Consider the following 17261-nt stretch of genomic DNA (forward strand, 5'->3'; position numbering starts at 1 on the left):
TAAAAGTTAGAAAAATGCTAAATTTCCAAAATTTTCATGAAATTTTTAGATTTTTTACCAAGAAAGGATGAAAATATCAGTGAAATTTTACCAATAACATAAAGTAGAATATGTCACGAAAAAACAATCTCGGAATCAGAATGATAAGTAAAAGCATTCCAGAGTTATTAATGTTTAAAGTGACAGTTGTCAGATTTTCAAAAAATGCCCAGGTCCTGAAGGTGAAAATGGGCTGGATCATGAAGGGGTTAAAGGAGTAGTCCAGTGCTGAAAAACATCCCCTATCCCAAGGGTAGGGGATAAGTTTCAGATTGCGAGGGGTCCGACCGCTGGGGGCCCCCGCGATCTCCTGTACGGGGCCCTGGCTCTCTGGCCAGATAGCGCGTGTTGACCACCAGACGAAGCGGCAGCCGACACGCCCCTTCAAAAAAAGTGCTATGGCAGAGCCAGAGATTGCCAAAGGCAGAGCTGCATCAGTCCCCCCAAAAATTTGAGTTCCTGGATTTAAATATCTATATTTCGGATGGCTGTTTGCATACTGCCACCTATTTTGAGAAGGTGGATGCAAACAGCTACCTCGACTTTAACAGTTGCCATCGGAAACAATGGAAGAAGAACATTCCATTCGGTCAAATGAAAAGAATCTGATGAATTTGATTCTGGTTTTCTAACCCGACCCGAATATAAGCCGAGGCCCCTAATTTCACCCCAAAAACCCAGGAAAAGTTATTGACTCGACTGTAAGCCTAGGGTGGGAAATACTACATCCCCCCATGTAATCATCCAGACCCCCGTCATTATCCACCCCCCCCCCCTTCATCATCATCGCCTGTCAATCCCTTCATCAGTGGTTTTCAACCTGCGGACCTCTAGATGTTGCAAAACTACAACCCCCAGCATGCCCGGACAGCCATCGGCTGTCTGGGCATGCTGGGAGTTGTAGTTTTGAAACCTCTGGAGGTCCGCAGGTTGAATACCACTGCGGCCTTCATCATCATCCCCCCCTTAATCATCATCCCCCTCCCTTTCATCATCACCGCCTGTCAATCCCTTCATCAGTGGTCTTCAACCTGCGGACCTCCAGATGTTGCAGAACCACAACTCCCAGCATGCCCAGACAGCTATCGGCTGTCCGGGCATGCTGGGAGTTGTAGTTTTGAAACCTCTGGAGGTCCGCAGGTTGAAGACCACTGTGGCCTTTTTGTTTTGTACTCACCTCCCCTTGGCAGGAAGTTAGGGTGAGCTGGTCCTAGTGATGTTGCCTTGACGACGACGCACAGGGACGTTGTGCATGAAGAGGGCCCTCCGGTGAAAATGGACAGCCCGGAACGAGTATCCCTCCCCACCGGACGGTCCCTGCAACATAGATGGCCCGGACCAGCTCACCCTAACTTCCCGCTGTGTGTGGGGGGGTGAGTACAAAACAAAAGAGGGGGGGGGGTCTGGATGATGACGAAGGCCGAAGTGGTCTTCAACCTGCGGACCTCCAGAGGTTTCAAAACTACAACACCCAGCATGCCCAGACAGCTGATGGCTGTCTGGGCATGCTGGGTGTTGTAGTTTTACAACATCTGGCGGTCTGCAGGTTGAAGACCACTGAAAAGGGATTGACAGGCGGAGAGATCACTCGAGTATAAGCCGAGGGGGGCGTTTTCAGCACGAAAAATGGTGCTGAAAAACTCGGCTTATACTCGAGTATATACGGTAGGTATTACACATCACACACCAATATTTTTTTTTTATGTTTTTTATTTTTTTGTATAGGTAATATCACCAGCTCATATTATTTTTTTTATGGTTTTCCCGTGTCCTGTGCAGTATCTCTCCCAGAAGTCCACTTGATGGCCCACGTGGTGGTCTACACCCCGAAGTCATCAATTCTTACTCTAAGAGAGAGTTTGCAGCTGTTCCTGGAGACGGTTAACATTAACCTCTGCATGGTGGAATAATAGGTCACGATGTTTATCAGGATCAGTAGAAGCATCACCCACTCGATGATTATGATGGTGATTTCACGGATCTCGTCCCAGTCTTCATCATCATAGAATAATTCCTGTAATGTTTTATATCCAAAGTAGAAAATTGCGCAGGTAAAAGTCAGGCCACAGCAGGTGCATCTACTATGGTGGATGACTTTGTTTGCTCCTGGTAATTTATACATCTGGATGGACTGCCCAAGGTAGTATAAGGCTTCACATGTAATGGAAATTATCGTGCTGACAAAGTGTATCCTGGGATATTCTTCGGGGGACAATACATGCATGACAGCTGTACCAAAACAGGAGGCCCACACAATGGCCAGCAGGATCCTCTGGATCAGGACCTGATGACCCCTGAACTCTTCAGTATGCATAACCATATACTTATAAATAAGAAAGGTTAGTACCAAAGTGCCAATGGATGTCCCTATGAAACCAATTCTCAATAATATGTTTTCGGGAAAGAAATTTCCCACGTCACTGTGAAGGAAAAGAAACCAATGTTATTGTGGATATTTCCTCACTCCCAACCCATGAAATAAGAATCTTGTGCTTGTTTATCTTACCTGATGTGCATCAGTGGCGAGGCGGCATGGCCGAGGACGACCGTCACGATGTAGCTGGTGGCAAGCCAGGCCACACACCAAAACGCCAACAGAAGGGGGACGAACCCCAAACCTTTTAGCTCCATCTCAGTCAAGAAGAAGAAATAGAAGTTGCTAATCGCACTGTAACAATCTACAGAATGAAGGCTCGGGCGGCTGTCAGTGGAATGTCAGGACTCCAGCTGTCTATGACATCACATGTCTGATGTCACGATGACTGCTTCTTTCTTAGAGCTGCCATGATTTAGTATCTGCTATGGACAGAACCTGATGTTTCTACTATGGACCTTACAGACCCCAGAACCCAAGTAATTAGCGCAGGGGCTCCATTTTGATCATCTCATATTTCACATTATTTGAGTTCCAGGGCTCGGATACATTTGCACCCTCTATAGCAGTGGTCTCTAAGCTGTGAACCCCCAACCGCTGCAAACCCACAACTCCCAGCATGCCCGGACAGCACCTTTGCATAAGGAAATAGCCTAATTAAACTTTTCTTATATATAGACTCCCCGACATCTCCAAGGATAAGCCTCTAAGGGTCTCGTTCGATCTTAATGTTATACCTTTTTTCAATAAGATCGATGATTCCAAAATGTATGAATATAGAAATAATTCCATATAAGATACAAAAAGTTAGCATCCTCCATTTCTGGAAAAGTTTCTGAGTTGCCCAAAGCAACCAATCAGATGGCTTCCTTCATTTTTCAGAGGTCTTTTAAAAAATGAAAGAAGCAATCTGATTGGTTGCTATGGGCAACTGCATAACTCTTCCTCTACACTGGTTTTGATGAATCTCCCCCATAGAGAGAGATTTATCAAAACCTGACCAGTGGAAAAGCTGCTGAGATGCCCATAGCAACCAATCAGATTGCTTCTTTTATTCTTGAAAAAGCCTATGAAAAATTAAAGAAGCAATCTGATTGGTTGCTATGGGCAACTCAGATACTTTTCCTCTGGACAGGTTTTGGGTTTTGATAAATCTCTCTCTATGGGGGAGATTCATCAAAACCAGTGTAGAGGAAGTTATGCAGTTGCCCATAGCAACCAATCAGATTGCTTCTTTCATTTTTGAAAAGGCCTCTGAAAAATGAAGGAAGCAATCTGATTGGTTGCTATGGGCAACTCAGAAACTTTTCCAGGAAAGTAAAGTTTAACCACAACCAGGGGCGGATCCAGAGTCTAGTCTCGGGAGGGGCACTATTAGAGAATTTTGTATTGGCGGACAGAAAATAAGGTGTTTCTTAACCCCTTAAGGACGCAACCCTTTTTCACCTTAAGGACTGGGCCCTTTTTCGCAATTCTGACCACCGTCACTTTACGAATTAATAACGCGAAAACACTTTTACCGAATATTCTGATTCTGAGATTGTTTTTTCGTGACATATTCTATTTTATTTTGGTGGTAAATTTTCGGCGTTACTTGCATCCTTTTTTGGTGAAAAATCCCCAAATTTAATGAAAATTTTGAAAATTTTGCATTCTTCTAACTTTGAAGCTCTCTACTTGTAAGGAAAATTGATATTCACAATAAATTTTATTTTTCTTCACAAGTACAATATGTTCACTTTATGTTGGCATCATAAAATGGACATATTTTTGCTTTTTTTTTAAATTAGAGGGCTTCAAAGTAGAGAAGCAATTTTCAAAAATTTCATGAAAATTGCTAAATCTGAAGAAACAGATGTTACAGAACTACAACTATTTAAAAAAAAAACGTATAGGGTTCCCCGTATTTTCATTCTCAGCACAATACCATCCAAACAGCAACAGCCTGACGTTACCAGAGTGGGCGGGGACCATTGTTACTGGCCCTCCCCAGCCTAAATAACGCCAGCCTGTTACCGCCTAGGCCCAGGAGCACCATTTTTGACGCTCCGGGCCTGTTGGTACCGGCTCTTCCCGGCACCCCTGTGGCGGTGGGTACCGGGGTAATAATTGGGGGTTAGCACTAGCTGTTTTTGGGGCTAGCGCTAAGCCCTGGCTTAGTAATGGATTCAGTCAATAAGACCAGCTTCCACTACTAACCCTGAAAATTCATTAAAAAAAACACAACACATTGGAAAAATTATTTTATTTAAAAAAACACTCCCCCACAGCCCTCATTAACCATTTTATTAAAAGAAAAAAATAATAATCCACCGTAATCCATCGAATACGCAGTAATCCTCTGCATACACGGATCTGAAACGAGAAGAAAAAAAACACAAAAAAATGGTTATGACATTTTTGCCGCTGTCCGCTGGGGAGAGCACCCATGATACAATGTCTACCCAAACAGGGAGCCACCAATTGGTGCAAAACTACAACTCCTAGCATGCCCAGACAGCCTCTGGCTGTCTGGGCATGCTGGGAGTTGTAGTTTAGCAACAGCTGGAGTCTCCCTGTCTGGGTAGAAACTGCCAGAAAGGTCTGTTCACATTACACAAAACGGACAATGTGAACAGAGCTTCAGATTAACTAGCCTTGTTCCCTTCTGTAGCCCCGCCCCCTAATGACATCATCACTAGGGGCGGAGCTACACGGACCTGCCCGGTACTCGAGAGAAGTAAGCGGACTTCGTCTTCTGTATACACTATATACAGCTATCTATAGATAGATGTATATAGTGTATACCGCCCAAAGGGTTAACCTACACTGTCCAGCAGTGTAAGTTCACTCTTCCCTTGCTGGGCTTGCACATAGCGCACAGCTTAGCAAGGGGTTAAGTGAGCCAGCAATGTGTATACTGTATACACATTGCAGGCTCACTGTAAGTTATTGCTGGGCAGTAGATATACCATGTATACCTACGGCTCAGCGTCAGCTGTTCTCCCGGCTCTGTAGCCATGAGAACAGCTGATCCCGACATTCACATCAGCACATTGCAGAAGGTGTCAGGAGGAGTGACATCCGCTGGGATCTGTCCCTTACTGCAGGTACTAATAGTCCCAACATGGAGCACACTCTGCTCCATGCTGGGAGCTGTAGTACCTGCATTAATAGACATATCGTAGCGAGACATATCACAGCTCTGCGGGAAATATGAATATGTGTATATATACGTGAGTGCAGGGGACCATAGAAGAGCTGCCGCCCCATCTATACAATAAGATCGCAAGGGACCCCAGCGATCTGTCAATTAGTACAGGTAACTACTACTCCCAACATGGAAGAGTGTGTTCCATGCTGGGAGTAGTAGTACTACCTAAAAAATGTTTTTTAAAAAAAGTGAAAAACACGCACACACTACATTTTCATTATTGTCGGCTACATTTTTAGTGCTTTACCCGCTCACATAAATTGATCCCTGTTTAAAAATTAATAAACATTTCATAATAAAAAAGATACATTTCGTTAGATACAATTTTTTCCATCACTACTGTATCTTTTTTGTTATGATTTTTTTATGGTACCCTACGAAATTTTAATAAAAAAGGCATCTCCATAATTTTTTAGGATCGCTAAAGTCCAAAAAAAGAATAAAAAGATTTACCGAATGTACCCGAATGTACCCGAATACCGAATGTATCCGAAAAAAATCAACCCCAAACACCCGAATACCGAATGTATCCGAAAAAAAAATCAGCCCCGAACACCCGAATACTGAATACTGAATGTATCCGAAGAATCAAAACCGAAAATATTGCCGAAGCGAAAAGTTTTTTCCAAAACGAAAAAACAAAACGAAACAAAACAAAAAATTTTGTAGTGCACAAGTCTAATGTGTGGCAGTGACTGGGACACAATGTCAATGACAGAAAGGTAATATATTATTAATATTAATGCCAAGTAATATTCTTAACCCCTTAAGGACCCATGACGTATGCATACGTCATGGTCTTTTCCTGGTCTCCGCCGCTCACCCGGTGGAGATCGCAAGCGGATCCCTGCTGAAATCCTTCAGCAGGGATCCAGGGCAAACGCCGAGGGGGGCCATGTAGGCCCCCCATGTCGGTGATCGCCGCAAATCGCTAGGGAAATCGCCCCTGTGATCTGCGGCGATACCGGGCTGATCGAGTCTCTGGGACCCGACCGCCCGGTAATTTTGCATGATCCCGGCTGTCACAGAAGGCCAGGACCATGCTAAAGTATAGGAGCGAGGTGCCACCTCCTCCTATCCCCTGCGATTCTTCGGTTAGCTAACCGACCAATCGCACGGGGTGGGTGGGGGGCGGTTACTTCCTCCCGCCCTGCCCGGCCCCTGGAAGTCCGGAGAGGACAGGAGGAAGACCGGAGGACGCGACGGGGGAGTGCTGGGGCCCGGCCCCGTTACTTACCTCGTCCCTGAAGACCCGGATCCCGGCGATGAAGACGGCGGCGGCGACAGGTGAGTGGATCTTCAGCCGTGGTCGGGCCCTTTACAGCAATGCACGTCGCCATAAAGCCCTGTATACTACAACTCCCAGCATGCCCAGACAGTCCTTGGAGTTTTGCAACATCTGTAGGTCCGCAGTTTTGGGACCACTGTGCCCTTCCAGATGTTGCAAAACTACACATCCTCAGCATGCCCTTACTGTCCAGTCATGCTGGGAGTTGTAGTTCTGTAACATCTGGCCCTTCAGATGTTGCAGAATTACAACTCCCAGCATGCCTGGACAGTTTTGGCATACTGGGAGTTGTAGTTTTGCAACATCTGGAAGGGCACAGATTGGGAACCACTGTATAAGTAGTCTGCAAACTGTAGTCCTCCAGATGTTGCAAAACTACAACTCCAAGTATGCTGGGAGATGTAGTTCAGCAACATCTGGCTCTAAAGATGTCGCCGAACTACTACTTCCAGCATGCCTGAGAATGTTTGGAGTTGTGGTTTTGCAACAACTGGAGGCACACTGGTTGGGAAACATTGTCTGTTTCCTAACTCAGCGTTTCCCAACCTGTGTGCCTCCAGCTGTTGCAAAACTATAACTACCAGCATGCACTGATAGACTGAGCATGCTGGGAGATTCCCCCCCCCCCCCCCTGTGAATGTACAGGGTACATTCACATGGGCAGGGGCTTACAGTGAGTATCAGGCTGCAGGTTTGCGATGCAGCAAATTTTGTGCGGCAGCTCAAACTCGCAGCGGGAAACTCTCTGTAATCCCCCGCCCATGTGACTGTACCCTAAAAACACTAGACTACACTAACACAAAATAAAATAAAAAGTAAAAAACACTACATATACACATACCCCTACACAGTCCCCCTCCCCAATAAAAATGAAAAACGTCTGGTACGCCACTGTTTTCAAAATGGAGCCTCCAGCTGTTGCAAAACAACAACTCCCAGTATTGCCGGACAGCCGTTGACTGTCCAAGCATGCTGGGAGTTTTGCAACAGCTGGAGGCACCCTGTTTGGGAATCACTGGCGTAGAATACCCCTATGTCCACCCCTATTAAATCCCTAATTCAGGCCTCAAATGCACATGGCGCTCTCACTTTGGAGCCCTGTCGTATTTCAAGGCAACAGTTTAGGGCCTAACAAATTTTGGGGGGCTTTTTCTACTTTCACCCCTTATGAAAAGGTGAAGTTGGGGTCTACATCATGCTACAGCATGTTAGTGTAAAAAAATAAAAAACATTTACAATAACATTCTGATGTTGCCCTATACTTTTCATTTTGACAAGAGGTAAAAGGGAAAAAAGCCCCCCAAAATTTGAAATGCAATTTCTCCCGACTACGGAGATACCCCATATGTGGGCACAAAGTGCTCTGGGGGCGCACAACAAGGCCCAGAAGGGAGAGTGCACCATGTACATTTGAGGTGATTTGCACAGGGGTGGCTGATTGTTATAGAGGTTTTGACAAACGAAAAAAAAAAAAAAAACACATGTGACCCCATTTCGGAAACTAGGGGTGCAGTGAGAATTGACACCCCACTGGTGTCTGACAGATCTTTAGAACAGTGGGCTGTGCACATTAAAAATTTTGTACAGCCCACTTTTCCAAAGATTTGACAGACACCAGTGGGGGGTAAATGCTCACTGTACCCCTTGTAATGTTCCTCAAGGGGTCTAGTTTCAAAAATGGTATGCCATGTGGGGGTTATTTTGCTGTCCTGGCAACATAGGGGCTTCCTAAATGCGACATGCCCCTCGATCAAAATTTGCTCTCAAAAAGCCAAATATGACTCCTTCTCTTGAGCATTGTAGTTTGCCCGTAGTACGCTTAAGGTCAACTTATGGGGTACCTCCATACTCGGAAGAGATGGAGTTACAAATTTTGGGGGGTATTTTCTGCTATTAACCCTTGCAAAAATGTGAAATTTGGGGGGGGAACACACATTTTAGTAAAAAAAAAATATTTTTTTTTACGTATGCAAAAGTCGTGAAACCCCTGTGGGGTATTAAGGCTCACTTTATTCCTTGTTACGTTCCTGAAGGGGTCTAGTTTCCAAAATGGTATGCCATGTGGGTATTTTTTGCTGTCCTGGCACCATAGGGGCTTCCTAAATGCGACATGCCCCCGAGCAAAATTTGCTCTCAAAAAGCCAAATATGACTCCTTCTCTTCTGAGCATTGTAGTTCTCCCATAGTGCACTTCAGGTCAACTTATGGGGTACCTCCATACTCAGAAGAGAGGGGGTTACAAATTTTGGGGGGTATTTTCTGCTATTAACTCTTGCAAAAATGTGACATTAGGGGGTAAACACACATTTTAGTGAAATTTTATTTTTCTTTTTTTACATGCAAAAGTCGTGAAACACCTGTGGGGTATTAAGGCTCACTTTATTCCTCAAGGGGTCTAGTTTCCAAAATTGTATGCCATGTGTTTTTTTTTCCTGTTCTGGCACCATAGGGGCTTCCTAAATGCAACATATCCCCCAAAAACCATTTCAGAAAAACGTACTCTCCAAAATCCCCTTTTCGCTCCTTCGCTTCTGAGCCCTCTACTGCGCCCGCCGAACACTTTACATAGACATATGAGGTATGTGCTTACTCGAGAGAAATTGGGCTACAAATATAAGTATACATTTTCTCCTTTTACCCCTTGTAAAAATAAAAAAATTGGGTCTACAAGAACATGCGAGTGTAAAAAATGAAGATTGTGAATTTTCTCCTTCACTTTGCTGCTATTCCTGTGAAACACCTAAAGGGTTAAAATGCTGACTGAATATCATTTTGAATACTTTGAGGGGTGCAGTTATAATGGGATCATTTGTGGGGTATTTCTAAGATGAAGACCCTTCAAATCCACTTCAAACCTGAACTGGTCCCTGAAAAATTGTGATTTTGGAAATTTTGTGAAACATTGGAAAATTGCGTCAGAACTTTGAAGCCTTCTGGTGTCTTCCAAAAGTAAAAACATGTAAATTTTATGATGCAAACATAAAGTGGACATATTGTATATGTGAATAAAAAAAATTATTTGGAATATCCATTTTCCTTATAAGCAGAGAGCTTCAAAGTTAGAAAAATGCAAAATTTTCAAATTTTTCATCAAATTTTGGTATTTTTCACCAAGAAAGGATGCAAGTTACCAAAAAATTTTACCACTATGTTAAAGTAGAATATGTCACGAAAAAATTCTCGGAATCAGAATGATAACTAAAAGCATTCCAGAGTTATTAATGTTTAAAATGACAGTGGTCAGATGTGCAAAAAATGGCTGGGTCCTATGGTGTAAAATGGCTGGGTCCTTAAGGGGTTAATATTTGTCCAGCAAGAGACTATTGGAAAACCAGAGGGCTAAATGAGTAAAGAGAAACAACTAGTTGGAGAAAATACTGAGAATCTGAAGACTCCAATGACACGGCAGTCTGAGGAGCCTGTGAGGTAACGGGCGCGTAATGCTGAATAGTGGAGAGAGGGACAGAGATAGAAGCAAATTCCCATAGCAAACCTCTTCTAAACTGGGCGGTTACCGAGACACGTGTCATCAGAGATTACTTAGACAGAAAATAACAACCTAAACTTCAGAAGCTCATAAGTACTGAAAGGATTAAGATTTTTTAATAGAAGTAATTTACAAATCTGTTTAACTTTCTGGAGCCAGTTGATATTTAAAAAAAAAGTTTTTCCCTGGATAACCCCTTTAAGGGGTTAAGGAACGCCTATACCTCTTATAACCTATGCCGTGTGCTGATTGGTGGATACCTTGCTGATTACCTACCTGCTATCACCTGCGTTCACCTGTGTTTTTTCTCTTCTTATTTCCGTTAACTCTTTTGCTGCTGTTTTTTCACTAAAAGAAAGATTTGGCACTATAATACTCGCCTCTTGCTTGTAATAAAATCCTGTATTAGTAGGTCTCTCCCATTGACTATGCGTGAAGCAAACATAATTCTGCTGTTAAAAATGGGAAAGAACCTTCTTTCAGCTGATTCATATAGACCCATCTCTCTATTAAATTCAGATGCCAAAACTATTGCCAAGTTTTTGGCAATGAGATTGGCAAAGGTTTGTAACAAAATTATTGCTACTGACCAAACCGGCTTTGTACCGAGCCGAAATAGTCATGATAATTTGATTAAGCTGTCTGCTAATATTCATATGCCGGAGTAGGGGCTCCGATCCATCCTGTCGATAGATGCCATGAAGGCCTTCGACAGGGTAGATTGTAGCTACCTCAGGCCGGCGATGGAGAGGTTTGGGTGGCAGATTTTTGGAATGGGTCAGGGTCCTGTATGTTTTAGATCTTAATAAAAATATCAGATTTAAAAAAAAAGAGAAGTTTTCCAGGTCCTTATACGGCAAGGACTGAAGGTCAAGCCATCCAAGTGTCACCTGTTAAAGCCACAAGTGCACTATCTAGGACATGTCGTAAGTGCCGATGGTGTCCAACCTGACCCCCAGAAAAGAAGTGCTGTGAGGAACCGGCCTACACCCAAGACAGTACGAGACGTCATAAGTTTCCTGGGATTTGCCGGCTACTACCGACTTTTCATCCCTCACTTTGCACAAATTGCTGGCCCCTTGACTGCCTTACTGAGGGGTACTGCCAAGGAAAATTATAATGGGAGGCTCCCGACACAATGGGCTGAAGACCAAGAAACTGCCTTCCGAGCTTTAAAGTACCTTCTTACAGAACCTCCTATCTTGGCCTATCCTGACTACGGTAAGCCGTTCCGCTTATATACTAAGGCCAGTTTCGAAGGACTGGGAGCCGTCTTATCTCACCTCCAAGATGGTAAAGAGAGGGTAATAGCCTACGCCAGCCGTCATCTTCGAGGCGCGGAAATGAACGATGACAACTATAGCTCTTTCAAGTTGGAGCTCTTGGCCCTGGTCTGGGCCATCACTGAAAAATTCAAGGATTATCTGGTGGCCACCCCCTTCACGGTCTATACGGACAACAATCCCTTGGCCCACTTGAACGCTGCTAAGTTGGGGGCTATTGAACAGTGCTGGGTCTCCCGGTTGGCCAATTATAACTTCAGTATTAAGTACTGCAGTGGAAAATCCAATGTCAATGCGGATGCTCTCTCCCGGATGGCCCCAGGTGAAGAACCCCCTGCAGGGGACGAATGGGAAGATGTGGAAATGCCACCCTTCTACCAACGGTTCATGAGCCAGAATGCTCTAACGGCCCAAGAGGGTGACGAACCCGGACCTCTGGAAGTCCCTGAAGACCAATACACGTGGAAGACTCTGCAGGATGAAAACTGGGTCATAGGGGACCTCTTGAATTACTGCCTCCACAAGAAGGTGCCCACTCGACTCCACAAGCAACAAGGGGACTTTGAACTGAGACAGTTGTGGCGACAGCGAAATCGCCTATTCCTCCATAAGGGGCTGCAATACAGAAACTCATTGGACCCAGTGTCTGGAGAACGGGTGCATCAAATTGTAATCCCCAGAAGAGATGCAGCTATGGTCCTGAATGCATATCACGACCAGTCGAGGCATTTTGGAATCCATTAGACAGAGGCCACTATTCGCCGAAGATTTTATTGGATAGGAATGCGAGGAGACATCGAAATATGGTGTGCTGAATGCACCACGTGCAATCTCATCAGGAACCCCCAAAAAGATGCAAGAGCACCCTTGCACCCCATCCATACTGAGAGGCCTAATCAAATGGTTGCCCTTGACCATGTGAAGCTGACCCCCACTGGATCTGGCTATTGCTATGCCTTGACCATGGTGGAACATTACTCTAAGTGGATGGTTGTTGTTCCCGTCAAGGATCTGACCGCCAAGACGGCAGCATAACTCTTCTACAGCCACTGGATCCAGCCCTTGGGGTGTCCCGAAGCAGTCCTCACTGATCGAGGGACGGCCTTCGAAGCTCAGTTGTTCCAGGAACTCTGCCAGCTGCATGATTGTAAGAAGCTCGGAACGATAGCTTACCATCCTCAAGGAAATGGGCTCTGTGAAAGGATCAACCAGGTGTTTATCCATATGCTCCGAGCAGCTTCTGTCTCGAAACATGAAGAGTGGCCCCGACTACTGCCTGAGTTATTGGAAATCTACAACAACACTACTCATTGTTCTACAGGGTATACCCATTTCTTTCTCATGATGGGAAGACATGGTCAATTGCCGAAGGACAGAACCTTTGGGCTACAGGCCCCTTTCAATAACTCCCCTCAAGTCTTGCAGGACTGGGTCTCTGAACATCGCAGGAGAATCAAAGAAGCCCGAGACATTGTGGAGAAAAAATGGTCGAAGCCCAGGCCCGACAGCAAAAAAAGTCGGCATGCCTCGGCTTAACCCCTGCAGCTGGGAGACAAAGTTTGGCTCAGGAAATTCCCAAGAACTCATGAGCTGGATTCTCTATGGGAAACAGAACCCTATACTATTACTGCAATTCCTTATCCCGACACAGATGTGTATGAGATACAGAAAAAAGGGTTTGAGCCACAGGTGGTCCACCAAAACCGAATAAAAGTGTGCTTGAAGGAAGACTTACCGGGACCCCCTCCTCCTGCACTTCTCCCTACTCCTCCTCCAGCCAGGCCAGCCAGGGAATATGTACCAGGAGAAGGAATTCATCCCAGTATGGATGTTCCTTTATTCTCTTCTCACCAACCTGTCATGTTTTGGGGTATGCCATGTTCAGCTGCAAGCCAGCCGCCCCTTGTTGCTCCACCTAGCGAGCCTCCGCTGGTTGCTCCGCCCAGCCAGCTGCCAATAGCTGCTCCATCCAGTCAGCCACCATTGGTTGCTTCCCCCAGCACCAGTCCTGCTCCTGTGGCTACTCCAAGTCCTGCTACACCTTCTCTACCTGACTTCAGAGAATCTCCCAGTCCAACCGAAGATGTTGCTCCTGTGTCCAGCCTTCAAGCTGGTCCCTCGGGGACTGAAGTTTCCGCAGAATCTCTATGTGAAGAGACTCCTGCCAGCCCGGGGGTGATGTTGCGAGAGTCTCAAAGGACTACTCAGGGTGAACTACCCTTAAGGTATTAAGACTAACTTTTAAGCAGTACGTGCACACATAGTACCTCAAATAGCTCACTCAAATGTACTTATCTCAGTCTTCTTCAATACACAAAGTAAAATATAAATATGTCTCACACTCAAGAAACACTTTAGGAATTGTAGCCTATTGAAATTCTATTCCTGCCACTGTTAGGTACACTAATCTCTCTTTTCTTTATTACATGTATGAAATGCTCTACCTGGCCAGTAGATGCTTTTGAGTGCTAAAATTAAACACATATTTCTAAAGGTAACCTAGGTAAGGGTATACTGTTGTGTTCTAGAGGTAAGAAGCGTGTAGCCAATAGACCCTGGTGGTTAAACTTATTGGTAGATAGCCTCAGGCAAGCCAATATAACTTTTGTGTACTAACAGGTGACTCATCGTGGCAAAACAAAAGAAAATGTGGTGAGTTTTCAAAAATGTCTAGACAGCTTGAGACTAAATGTATAGAGAGCTCTGTATAAAAATCCAGGGAGCTTGAGACTAAATGTTAGACAGCTTCATCCAATGTCTAGTGAGCTTTATCAACGTCTAGTTAGCCTCATAAATGTATAGAAAGAGCTATAAAGATGTCTAAGGAGCTAGAGACTAAATGTTAGATAGCTTCATAATTGTTTAGTAAGAATACTAGGCAAATTAAAAGAAAATGTTGTCAGGATGTATAGACTGTTTAATAATTCTGTCCTTGTCCTAGTCCCTCTGCCTTAGGGGACAGGCGTCGGGGTCTACTTGTTTTAAGTAAGGGGGTTTGTGGTGTCCTGGCACGTATTCATACTGTGCCTTGTTTGGGGGGGCCCCAAAGTCACAGTCCCTGTCAGGGTCCGCTTCCCTAGTTATATCCTAGTCACCCCTTAGTAAGTTAACTCCATAAGGACACATGACGTACTGGAACGTCATGTGTCCGCTCCCGATCTATAATAGCGGGTCGGGCCGTGGCTAATAGCGCACGGCATTGATCGCGGTGCCGCGCGCTATTAATCCTTTAGACTTGGCGTTCAAAGTTGAACGCCGCGTCTAAAGTGAAAGTGAAAGTATGCCGGTTAGCTCAGTGGGCTGTTCAGGATAGCTGCGGCGAAATCGCGGCATCCCGAACAGCTTACAGGACAGCAGGAGGCTCCCTACCTGCCTCCTCGCTGTCCGATCGCCGAATGACTGCTCAGTGCCCGAGATCAAGGCATGAGCAGTCAAGCGGCAGAATCATCGATCACTGGTTTCCTATGAGAAACCAGTGATCAATGTAATAGATCAGTGTGTGCAGTGTTATAGGTCCCTATGGGAGCTATAACACTGCAAAAAAAAAGTGGGAAAAAAAAGTGAATAAAGATCATTTAACCCCTTCCCTATTAAAAGTTTGAATCGCCCCCCTTTTCCCATAAAAAAAAAAAACACTGTGTAAATAAAAATAAACATATGTGGTATCGCCGCGTGCGGAAATATCTGAATTATAAAAATATATCGTTAACTAAACCGCATGGTCAATGGTGTACGTGCAAAAAAATTCCAAAATCCAAAATAGTGAATTTTTGGTCACTTTTTATATCATGAAAAAATTTATAAAAAGTGATCAATAAGTCCTATCAATGCAAAAATAGGGGCCAGAAGATGATAATTTTAAACGCATTAATTTTCCTGCATGTACCATATTTATCGGCGTATAACACGCACTTTTAAAACTTAAATTTAAGGCAAAAAGTCTTCCTGCGTGTTATACGTCGATAAGTCTTCTGGTCCCTGATTTAAAACGGCCGCAGCAGCGTCTGCTTGTTAAGTATTAACAGCACGACCGTGGCTACTTTAAATCAGTGACCAGCGGTGTCTCCTCCCCGCACTGTCACTTGTTTTCTCCCGCACTATCCACAGGTACTGGTGTGGTGGATAGTGCGGGAGATGCTGATTAAAATGAGCCCTACCTTGTCCGGATCTGCGCTACCTTTTAATCAGCGTCTCCCGCACTATCCACCAGTTCCTGTGGATAGTGCAGGAGAAAACAAGTGAGTTTTACTTTTCATTTTCCCTCCCTCCCCCCTCCCTCATCATTCCCCCTTTCCCTGCTTTTTATAGTTTCGTTTATTTTCCTTACCTGTCTGCGCTTCGGCAGGTCAGGTCAGGCGGAGGGTCTTGCGGGGTCAGTGAAGCAGATGAGTTACGTCCTCTGCCGGCTTCTCTGTGCGGCATCACTTTATTTCCTGTAGTCGCCGCCGAAAAGTGACCTCCGTGATGCCGTGCAGAGGAGCCGGGAGAGGACGTAACTCATCTGCTTCACTGACCCCGCAAGACAGCCGAAGTGCAGACAAGTAAGGAAAGGGGAAGAGTGGTCTTCAACCTGTGGACCTCCAGATGTTGCAAAACTACAACTCCCAGCATGCCCGGACAGCAGTTGGCTGTCCGGGCATGCTGGGAGTTGTAGTTTTGCAACATCTGGAGGTCCGCAGGTTGAAGACCACTGAATGCCATAGGAGGAACATGATGGGGGAATAATGAGATGGGGAAATGATGAGGGGGGGATGAGACAGGGGGAAATGATGAGAGGGAAGAATGATGGGGGATGAGACAGGGGGAAATGATGGGGGGATGAGACAGGGGGATGAGACAGGGGGAAATGATGAGGGGGGATGAGGGGGGGATGAGACAGGGGGAAATGATGAGGGGGGGGTGATGGGGGGATGAGGCAGGGGGAAATGATGGGGGGATGAGGGGGGATGAGACAGGGGGAAATGATGAGAGGGAAGAATGATGGGGGATTAGACAGGGGGAAATGATGGGGGGATGAGGGGGGATGAGACAGGGGGAAATGATGAGGGGGGATGATGGGGGATGAGACAGGGGGAAATGATGAGAGGGGGGATGAGACAGGGGGAAATGATGGGGGGATGAGACACCCCCTGTGGGGGGATGAGACAGGGGGAAATGATGAGGGGGGATGATGGGGGGATGAGACAGGGGGAAATGATGAGGGGGGATGATGGGGGGATGAGACAGGGGGAAATAATGAGGGGGGATGATGGGGGGATGAGGCAGGGGGAAATGATGGGGGGGATGAGAGAGGGGGAAATGATGGGGGGGATGAGGGGGGATGAGACAGGGGGAAATGATGAGAGGGGGGATGAGACAGGGGGAAATGATGAGGGGGGGGATGATGGGGGGAAGAGGGGGGAAATGATGAGGGGGGATAAGATAGGGGGAAATGATGAGGGGGGGATGAGACGGGGAAATGATGAGACAGGGTGGGGGATGATGAGGGGGGAATGATGAGACATGGGGAGATGATGAGATATGGGGGGTGGCGATGAGAGGGGTAAATGTGGCACAGGAACTGATAAAAGGGAAGGAATGATGTGGCACTGGAGGGG

At 45.6% G+C, this 17261-nt stretch overlaps 2 protein-coding genes across 2 annotated transcripts in view; one reads left to right on the forward strand and one right to left on the reverse strand.

Annotated features, from left to right (window-relative positions):
• Positions 1–17261, forward strand: part of LOC130298198 (zinc finger protein 850-like) — a 173492-nt gene that overhangs the window by 68570 nt on the left and 87661 nt on the right. The window lies entirely within an intron of this gene.
• Positions 1778–2702, reverse strand: LOC130298189 (DNA damage-regulated autophagy modulator protein 1-like). Its single transcript, XM_056551106.1, has 2 exons — positions 2546–2702; positions 1778–2459 (listed from the first exon to the last, which is right to left on the reverse strand). Exons 1-2 carry the CDS (start codon positions 2668–2670, stop codon positions 1859–1861), a joined length of 726 nt encoding a protein of 241 aa, XP_056407081.1. The 5' UTR covers positions 2671–2702; the 3' UTR covers positions 1778–1858.

The sequence above is a fragment of the Hyla sarda genome (genome assembly GCF_029499605.1).
Source record: "Hyla sarda isolate aHylSar1 chromosome 1 unlocalized genomic scaffold, aHylSar1.hap1 SUPER_1_unloc_4, whole genome shotgun sequence".
NCBI classification, from domain to species: Eukaryota; Metazoa; Chordata; class Amphibia; order Anura; family Hylidae; genus Hyla; species Hyla sarda.

Coding starts and splice junctions, on each gene's coding strand:
- LOC130298189 (XM_056551106.1), bottom strand. CDS start 2,670: ATGGAGCTAAAAGGTTTGGGGTTCGTCCCCCTTCTGTTGGCGTTTTGG. Junction 2,460..2,545: donor TCGCCACTGATGCACATCAG/GTAAGATAAACA, acceptor TTTCCTTCACAG/TGACGTGGGAAATTTCTTTC.